General features: G+C 36.3%; 1 protein-coding gene across 1 annotated transcript; it reads left to right on the top strand.

The window, feature by feature from the left end:
- The first annotated feature begins 154 nt into the window (after positions 1-154).
- On the top strand, positions 155-10,083 carry LOC137707697 (Zn-dependent exopeptidases superfamily protein). Its single transcript, XM_068446601.2, has 16 exons — positions 155-535; positions 1,829-1,942; positions 2,055-2,169; positions 3,257-3,339; positions 3,582-3,658; positions 4,008-4,085; positions 5,363-5,434; positions 5,557-5,630; positions 6,066-6,198; positions 6,276-6,347; positions 6,793-6,912; positions 7,327-7,398; positions 7,976-8,116; positions 8,637-8,721; positions 8,828-9,269; positions 9,629-10,083. Exons 1-16 carry the CDS (start codon positions 472-474, stop codon positions 9,894-9,896), a joined length of 2,010 nt encoding a protein of 669 aa, XP_068302702.2. The 5' UTR covers positions 155-471; the 3' UTR covers positions 9,897-10,083.
- Positions 10,084-10,419: the final 336 nt, after the last annotated feature.

Genomic DNA, 10,419 nt, shown 5'->3' with positions numbered 1-10,419 from the left:
AATGGAAGAAATAAGAGGCCCATTTAAGGCCCATTTGTATTCTTGAGCCCAAGGGAGACACAAGTTTGGGGTGGGCCCAGCACGGTGACACGTCATCCCCCACTTTTTCGGTTTTGAGGGGAAGAAACACAGGCACGTGCGATGAAGGTGGCTTGAACACCTGACGTTCAAACTTCGGATAGTCAATTCAACGAAAGGTGCGAATTGACCAAATATCAAAATTTTAGGGTGTGTTTTGAAGAAATGGAAACATATTGGCTGATTTTGTAATTAACTGTCGCATGGTGTGAATTGTAATTAGCCCCTACGAAAATTCAAAATTATAGAAATTTTCCATAGAAAGAGCCCCAAATTTGGAGGCAATCGGGGATGCTCTAACCTCTTATCTCAGTCCCCAAATTTGGTTGCTTGCAGTCGACGATGGTCTAGGGTTTCGGTGAGCAAGAGCAGTAGCTCAGCTGCGGAAGCACCATGGCCATGCAATTCCTTCTACTGCTTTTCTTGCTCAGCTTTCATCTTCGTCTCGCATTCTCTGGTAAGCGGTCTTTCTTCGAATTCCCTCTCTCTCTCTGTCTCTGCAGCTACTTCAATCTATTCAAATTTACACTAGCTTTTCGATGTCTTCGATTTTACTTGCACTATGTTTGGTTGCTTAGAATCACAAGGAGTAAAAATGGAAACTTATAACTTAATTCACATGAAATCAATTGCTATCAATGATATATATTTGAGTATATCTCTAATTCTCATTTGGAATGCCACTGCGGTTTTCGAGTCTTTGCGTTTCTGGAGGATAGCGATAGCATCGGTACAAGTACAATTACAGGCATGTCATGAAGTGGTTCTTATTTTCAGCTTAAGAATTAGAAGGAGAATGAGGTTGAGGGATATGAAAATTTGGATGTCTCTCAATTCTCAAACAATAGAAATGGTCGTATTTATTGGTATATTCTGCTAAATACATAGATGAATGAATCTGCTTTCGAAATGTGCATAATTTAGTAATTGTTATTATTGAATTTAATGCATGCTCATAATGCAATAACGATCAATAGTAATGGATGAATTCTTGTAATGGATTAAAAGCTAAGAATGCTATTTGAAGGTGTGCTACAGTTATTGTCGAATATACACTGTCGGTCTGTCAGTTACCTGAAACACTCCAAATTCACTGCTGGACATGGATAACACGCCCTCTACCCTGCTACTTGAAGAAAACACGAAACTTATCTGTCTCTGACCATTTACTGATTGAATGTAACTATTTGAATGGAGTTTTTGACATCGTTGCATTCAAGAATCTGAGCGCTCATGCGAAATGTGCTGTCTTGTTTTTAACCGGTTCCACTTCCACGTACTGAATTGTTTTTAATTTATTGTGAGAGTCTCTCTCTCTCTCTCTCTCGTCTTTGTCAACAGTCTGCATTTCTTTTGCGTACCATAATTTGGAAAAATGATTTTACTAGGGGCAAGGATACTACCAAAGTTTTTGGGCTAGAAAATATGTATTACATAAATGTCTTTTACATTGTGCATGGCAAGTAGTTGTAGAACAGCATTTCAAACATCTTCTTTCGCAAAAATAGTAGACACAAGTGTAAATGATATTAAGGCCTTGTTTAGCATTTAGAAATGTTGATTCTCCAAGTCATCGTTACGGAAACCTTATCATGTGAATAATACTTTGTTTGCAAATTCTGTCTTACCTTTTCCTTTCTTGGGATACCTTTATAATCTATTTTATTTTGATTTCTTTTTCCGCTGTGCAACTTTGTATTGTTAATTTGGTTGGCTTGAATTATAACTTTATTATCTTTTGAAATTTTAGGACAGACAAGCAAGATGGAGTCAGTTCCTGATCTTCAGAGTTCAATGTATATGACACTTGATGGATATCCTTGTGTACGGCTACTCAATCTTTCTGGGGAGATTGGTTGTTCAAGTAAGTGCTACAGTAGTCTTTTGTATAGCTTATCTGTATAATTTTATATGTAACCAACCGTCCTTATAATTAACTGTCGGTGAATTCTCTTCTCTTTTTATTGCACTCCAAGATCCTGGAAGAGAGAAGGTTGTCGCTCCGATTATAAGATTGAACAATGCTACTGAGTTGTCTCAGTTATCTGCAGTTCTGTTGTCAGTTGATAAAATTCAAAGTTTTCTTGCTAGGTATTCCTATAAGCTTTCAATTTCATATATGCATTCATCTAACTTTTTTTGTGTGCTATTTGTATATTCTGTGCTTTGTTAGGGCTCTGATATTGTATGCTTTGAACAATGTTACACGGTAGTGTATCTAATATCTAGTGATGATTATTGAAGAAAAATATATTATTTTAAGAAACAAGATGGCAACATCAAGAAAAAGTTTGATTCAGCGGGAGAAGAAGAGACAAAAATTGGAAAAAAAGTCATTTGATTCGTCGATCCTCAAACAAAAGAAATAAGCAAAGTTCACACACCATGGTCATTTAGTTTTAGAGTTGGTCCAATGATTACTGTTGCTTCCAAAGGTTATTGTTCTTTTATATCCAAGCTGTAGCTACTGCACAAAACTAAAAAAATTTAAAACTATGTAAACTTGTTTTTAGTTCATATTTTCAACTGAGATTTATGAAATATTTCCCTTTTTGCCGTCAAGTCTTTCATCTATCTATCCTCTCTTTCCTTAATTATAAAAACCAGGCCCATGTCAAAAAGGTTAACAAACGGGCCCATATCAAAGGGCTACCAAATAGGCTCACATCAATTTCAAAAAGTCATTTCTATAATTCCAAATTCTAATATTGTCTGGTGTTCTAACATATTGAAGTAAGTTAATTTTATCAAGAACTATAGTAATCTGTTTCAGTTTCAATTGTGAATTTGTGATAGAAATTAGTAATTTTTTTTTCTGCTAAGTCTATTGCCGAATTAGTGTTTCATTTGGTAATCATACTAGGATTTAGTGCTTTTCTGATGATGTCTATTGCCGAATTAGTGTTTCATTTGGTAATCATACTAGGATTTAGTGCTTTTCTGATGATGTCCATGGTTCAACATGTATTGCTATGTTTTGGACTTGGTGGATTATATAAGTAGAAGGTTTCTGTACTGATGTTTCAATGTGTAATATATAACCAAAGGTTTAGATTGCGTAACAGCCTAGGATTTGATGGTTAATTTGAGGATGATGCTTGTAGTAATCTATTTTTTGTTTCTAATTTAATTCTTTGACCATGAAGAATTGCTTAGTTGTAAGTTATCTGCGTTGCAGAATATTGAATGATTCAAATTTTGCTAAAAATGTTGCCGGTGTCTTGGTTGAATCCAGACCTGAGCTGCAAAATCAGTTGAAAGGTAAAGATGCATTTATCTACTAGTCATTCTTTTTTGTGTTTACTTTTTTATTTTCATAGCAACGTTCCTAGAATTTTCATTGAATCAGGACTTGAGTACCGAAATGTTCAAAAATGTAAAGTTGTGATCATCTACTTGTCATTGTCTGTTTTTTTCTCTTTCAAGAAAGCTAATACCGGTTAAGTGTTAACCATAGGCATTCTTTATGGCATTGTTGACAGTGCTTCTTGTCTTGCGTGTAGGATTCTCTCCAGCTCAAAAGTTCCCACAATCTGAATTTGCTCCTTACACTAGCATCAACTATGAATGGAACCCAACTGTAAGTTCTTTTATAGTCTTTATTATTTACCTTTATATACGCTGCTAATGATTGAATGCTTGCTGCTAAAAAAATGTCTTAATGGATCAATAATTTGACAACGGATAATATATTGTACCCAAGCAAGTGTTTGATTTTCTTGAAAATGCAAGATGCTAGTTGATGATCAATTCCAAAGATAAAATATATCGTTTAAGGAGACCACGTACAAACTTAGCATTTAAAGATTTACTTTTTGTGTCGACTAAACTCTCGAGATTAGAGTTGATAAAATTAGAATCAGAGGATGTAAATTTTGACTTGTTTTTTTCCTCTGATAAATTGAGGCACCAATGTTTCAAATTTGCAGGGCTCTGGTATAATGTGGAACCCATATAACTTTCCTGTATTCTTACTCTCGCAGACTAGCACATTGACCATGCAGGAGGTAATGCAAGTTCTTAAAAGTTTCCAGTACCATATGTGGCCCTGGCTAAATGTCATACTATTTACTTTGATATGTGAGATGGCTTAACAGGCTAAAATGTTGAGTCCAATAGACATAATTGCTTATGGTTGTTCTCGTTCCTTTGTTACTTTTCATAATATCACAAGTTGTACTATTGTTTGACCTAGATAATCTTTTAATCCCTGTTAAATCATAAGAGGAATTACTGTTTGACCTAGATTCATTGCCTTTTACATCTCTAATCTGAAGGAGTGCTTCATCTTCTCATTAAAAGATATAATGGTGTGAAAAATATAATTAGAATGCCATGGTAGATATTGTCCCAATTTGCAAAATGCCTCTTGGATATTAATCATATTATTTACCCAATAAAAGGGGTGCTTCTTGCATTCTTTATGAATTAAAAGGATGGCATCTTGTTAGTTATGTTATTTATCAAAAATGCCTCCTGAACAATACCCTAAATATCACTTTACCCCCTGCTTTTGCAGTTGAATCACTTTCTCCTAGGAGTTTTACTTTGTTGTGCCTCACATTACCCCTGTTCGTCAACTTTTTCCATTGACTCGTTAACTTTTAATTGTCAGATACTCAATATTTCATCAATATGTCATCCAGATATCATGTCGATATCATGGAGCAAAATTTAACAGGAGTGAAAGTCCAGGTTGGAAAGGAATTGCAAAGTGATAATTCCCTGATAGTTCAGGGGGCATTTTGATAGTTAAGCCTTTATTTTTATTTTATGTTTGTGCTATGAGCCACAAATGGAAGAGATGTCGGCTGAAACCAGGGTGTACGCTTCCACCCTATAGAAACTATGGGAAGTTAGTAAGATCTGAAGGTTAGCAAGGTCTGAAGTTTTTTTTCCCCGGTTTTCTAAAACTCTGTGCAATAATTGAAGTGGCTATGTTGGTAAAATTTGGGCTGTAAGTGTATCTAATGTAAGGTAAGTTCAATTAATTTGATTTAAATTTACTAATGTGAAAGTTGTTATAACACGTGCTAAGTAGTGTTTTTTAACTAAATTCAAGCATTACAATTCCCTAAAATTTAATGCACAATTTCCGGGTTTTAACTTTTTTTTTTTTCTTTTTCCATTTGATTGTCACCCATACTCCCATCAATATTTCCCTACATCCATGCTATTGCCATGACTTTAGAGTTCTCAATGCTGTGTGCACTTGACCTTTTGATTACGTAGGGTCATTAAATTTCTGATTGATATAGTTAGTTGTGTTGTCACTTATGACTAGGCGGCCATAAAGAATCAGAAGAGCAAGAAATCTTATACTGATGATGTGGCTGAGTTTGATCTGGTAATGCAGGTATAATCTGTTATTTCAGCATAGTTTTTTTTCCTGCCGCATTTCGATGATTTTATCCCGTGAGTGTTTGCTTAACTTAATATCATTAAATGGCCTTTTATAACACGTTTGGCTTGGATCAGACAATGAAATCTGGGACTCGTGATTCCGAATCTTGTCTAAAGGAAAACACTTGCCTTCCCTTAGGTGGATACAGGTGAGTTTTCCTATTCTCATAATGAATAAACTCAAGTTTGAACCTGTCCGTTTGCAATTTATATAGTTGTGATGCTGGGGGTCTTTTGGTATGGAAACTGGTCAAGTATTGGTATTCAACCAACTTAACCTTTGATCTAAAAGATTTTTCTATAAAATTCATATGGAGGACACGCACACAAACAGATAAGTATTGTCTTATAATTATCCCATTAATTATTTGGCATGACTTAAATTCTTACAATAAGGCATAAATTACAGCAAGGCAAATAGATTTGGATCTTGTGTGTGTCTTCTATTAGATGACTATATCTAGGCCTGAGGGCCCTGAAAACTATATGTAGTCACGTTTACCTGTTAAAAGCAAATTCGATTTTCTTTTCTTTTCTTAATTTTGTGTGAAGTGTAATTTTTGCATCTTGATTATGAAGGGCAGTGTTTGGTCATCACTTCCCCCAATCAACATTTCATCACCAGAACACTCCAAGCCCATTATACTTGTACTGGCGTCAATGGATTCAGCTTCTTTTTTCCGTGATAAAGCACTCGGCGCCAACTCTCCTATATCTGTGAGTTCGTTTTATTTCTTTCTATTGTTTATGCTGCCTTGTATGAAATACTCAATCATACTTGCAACAATTTTTAGGGGCTGATTTCATTGCTGGCCGCAGTTGATGCACTTTCTCATGCGGATGATCTGGATGGCTTCAATAAACAGGTGGGCTATAAGATGGATAATCTATGTGTAATACATTGTTGTCAGTTTGCTCATATTGAAAACCATGTTGGTTTGTTAGAGGGGCTTTTTATTTATGAATTTCCTCTCGGATTGAGTTTTGAGACCATTCTAGTATGCCTGATTGTCTTGCATCTCTGTACCAAGCTATATGTATATGTTTATATGTAGAAGCATGTTGTCTTGGTGGTCTTCTCTTGTATACTACCTCTATACTTGGCCTGTCCCCTCCTTTTCATATCATGTCATTTTTTTATAAATGCATTGCATTTTAAGTTCTTGAGATGTATTTTTTTATGGGTTCACTTTATTCATCCTAAAAAAATGTTCTTAAATTTTGGTGACCAATGACAATGTATTGCTTCTGACTTCAGTGCATGTGGATATGTATTATTTGATGATCCTAATTTTTAAATTTTCAATGCAGCTTGTTTTCGCCGTTTTCACTGGAGAAGCCTGGGGCTATCTTGGTAGCAGGAGATTTTTGCTTGAACTTGATCTGCAGTCTAATGCTGTTAGTGGTCTTAATTACTCATTGATTGAGAAGGTACACTTCTGCTCGAGATGTTATGGAAGTAAACTATTATAATCTCAAAGGTCTGTTATTGTAAATATACTCAATCAGTTAAATGCTATACCCAGCCAGTCGCCTAAGCATTGCAAATTTACAAGTTACATGATCCTCCTGACCAGAATCTTCAAATGCATCAGTTATAGGGAGATATAAATTTCCATTCCTCCCTTTCTGTTCAGGGAGAATTCTTTTTTGTGTCATGTTAAAGATCCCTCCCCTTTTTCTCTCGCATTGTACTGAAACATACTGTGCTTCGTGTTGTGTAAATTTGAGTATTATGTTGGGTTATATGGTTGATTTTCATTTAATTTAGTTGGATCTTCTGCATAATGCATCAGTATTCCTTTCGAGGAGCCCACTAAATGGTAATTGGATGCTTGTCTGTAGGTTGTGGAAATTGGATCTGTTGGAAAGGGCCTCAACCAAGGAGCTAAGAACTTTTTCATTCATACAGCTGGGGTGAGAAAACTTGTTCCCTGCAATTCAAATTTTACGCACATACTATTAACTTCTGCAACTCTGCCTTGGAATTGTATCTTGCATATATAACTGCTTTCATATCTGGCACAAGTGAAATACTTTAAGTTATGTATGCTCGTGGAAGAAGTTGGGTGATAAGATTCCATGCGGTTTTCCCTGTGCATGTCTAAAATTCAGTCTCTATATCATAATAGAAATACATGAACTTTTTGTTCTTGTCATTGGTCGATGATGGTTTACCCTTTCCACGTCTGATCTCCAATCATTCACGATTGACTAGATAATTGATGCAATGCAATAATATGCAAATTCTGAATTTTCCCTCTATGAAACCTACATTAGAAGAAGCTCTTGAGAAGATAACAGAAAGATCTCTCTTCTTTATTATCATTAAGTGCCTTCACATTTGGTGTGGTTACATTTATTCCAAATTTGCCTTCTGTGAAACCTACAGTAGAAGAAACTGTTGGGAAGATCACATAGAGACTCTCATCTCTATTATCATAACGTGCCCCTCCATTCGGTATGGTTATATTTCTCAAGGTGTTATTTGTAGGTTTCATCTTCCACAAATGAGACATTGGATGCTGTGAGGCGTGCCCAAGATTCAGTCAAGTCTGAAAACATTACAATCTCATCTGCAAATGCTTCAAATCCTGGGATACCTCCATCCTCCTTGATGACTTTTCTGAAAAAGGTATGTAACAGTACAGTCCCTTACTCTATTCAGTTAATTTTTAATTCGGACTCCCTTCATCTACATGATTACATCAACAAAGAGCATGTAATGTTGTAGCTGGCCCAGGGTTTGATAGCCACACCTCTCCTGTAAAAAGTAGGTGCATAATTCATTAAAAAAAATGATGAGTTTGTGATTTAAAAGAGAACTTTGGTTTGATAGCAACATAAACTACTCTTGTGCAACGTCCCCTTGAATTTATCCATAGAGCATTCATCATCGGGAGGTATTGGATGTCTCATTCCATGTGGAAGTTTTATTTTATTGAATCCACACAACCTTGAACTCAGGAAGGATGAAATTTTTGTTTTTTTGTTTTTGATAGCTTATGTTGTTCCTGGGCCGTATATTTATGCATTTTTTTCTTCTTTTATTTAGCTTTTTGTTCTGTTTGTAGATATTGAATGCTCAAGAATATAGAAATCATTTTTCATTGTTGATTTCATGGAACTCTCAATGGCTCTTTTACTCTTAACAGAACTCTCTAACCTCTGGGGTTGTGTTGGAAGATTTTGATAATGTCTTCACCAACAAGTTCTACCACAGTCACCTTGATGATTTATGTGAGTTTATTTGTATTCTTTTGTTCTTTCTTGATTAATCATCTTGATGCTACATGGTGATCCAAATTCTCATTTATTTCATTCATACTTTGAAACTTCACTGCAGCAAATATCAACTCATCGTCCATTGCGGCAGCTGCTTCCCTTGTAGCACGCTCCCTTTACATTCTTGCAAGTGACACCAAAAATCTAAGCAGTTCTGCTCTGACGTCTATCAACGTGAACGCTTCACTAGTTGAAGAACTAGTGGGTTGCCTGGTGGACTGTGAGCCAGGTCTTTCTTGTGATCTGGTGAAAAGCTATATATCACCAGCCAATACCTGCCCGAGCCATTATGTTGGCGTTATACTTGATGAACCTTCCTCCACACCTGATCTGGGATACGTTGGTGACATTTCAAGGTTCGTTTGGAACTTCCTGGCCGAAAGAACTTCTATTCCGAAGGAAAATGCAAGCTCTGTTTGTACTCAAGACTGCAGTAATGATGGTGAAGTATGTATTAAAGCAGAAACTGAGGGAAAGGGTGTCTGTGTTGTCTCCACAACCAGGTACGTAACTAGAAATTGCAGATCCATTATAACAAGCATGCTTAATCAAATTGTGTTTAGAGTATGACGTGTTCAATGGAATAAACCGCACCTCATCATCCTGGTTAAGGGGTCTGACCTGCTTGCCAGGTCATATTGGTTGAAACTTCCATCACAAAATCCTGCTTTTGTTCAGGCCAACCTTATATTTGTCGACTGTTGGTCGTGGTCAATGTTTTTATTTCCTACTCTGCCAGCCTAACTAGCATTGCATGTTTTCGGGCCTTTGCAACTGTCTAGCGACGTGTAGTAGAGTTTAACGTCAAATAAAAGTTGCCAATCTGTATAATTTTTTTAATGCTTGTGCGTTGATCATGCAGATATGTTCCGGCATACTCAACACGGTTGAAATTTGAATCTGGTGGAACGTGGACTGTGTTGCCTCCGAATAACTCTGACCCCATGGGGCAGTTGGACGCTGTTTGGACAGAGAGCAACTGGGATGTGATCGGGCTTCGGGTCTACACTGTCCAAAATTCTTCTTTCGATCGTCTCGTCTTACTCGGGAGCATTGCCGTTACAGTCTTGGCTTACTTTGCAATAGTGATTTTCAAGGGCTGCGTGACGAAGGCTTTAAAACGCGATTGATAGAGTTGAAATTGCGTAGATCAGTGATATGTTTTGTTTTGTTGTTACAGTTGCATGCATGGAAATACTAGAGCATTGCCGTTACTGTAATACTGTTCAATGTCTCTTAAGATCTTGATATCTTCGCTTTTGAAAAAGTTTGTGCTCATTAAAAGTGCTTTTAAGATGGATAGTGCTTTTGCTGAAAGTATTGTGGATTCTAAAAGCCCTTGAAGTGTATTTTAGAATGAGCATCAGTCATGTACTTCTTATAGGAAACACTTCAAGTGTTTTTCTAGTATTCACGTACAGTTTTACTACAAATTGGTTTTAAAAATACTTTCATCAAAAACGCTTTTAATCATTTTTAAAGCACTTAACACACATTTTATCGCTGCACCGGGTATCAAACCTCCTCCAGCAACTGCAACCCCTTTTTTGTCTCAAGTAAGCATGGCTTGTCATTCTAAGTATATACACAACCTCGAAACCATTTCAGTATTACCATTAATTCGGAACGTGGCAACATTTACTGTTCGGACGC

This window comes from Pyrus communis, chromosome 17 (assembly GCF_041283825.1).
Source record: "Pyrus communis isolate YQ-2024b chromosome 17, ASM4128382v1, whole genome shotgun sequence".
Taxonomy (NCBI): Eukaryota; Viridiplantae; Streptophyta; class Magnoliopsida; order Rosales; family Rosaceae; genus Pyrus; species Pyrus communis.
Note: the sequence above shows the minus strand (reverse complement) of the source record. Positions and strands in the feature narration are given on the sequence as shown.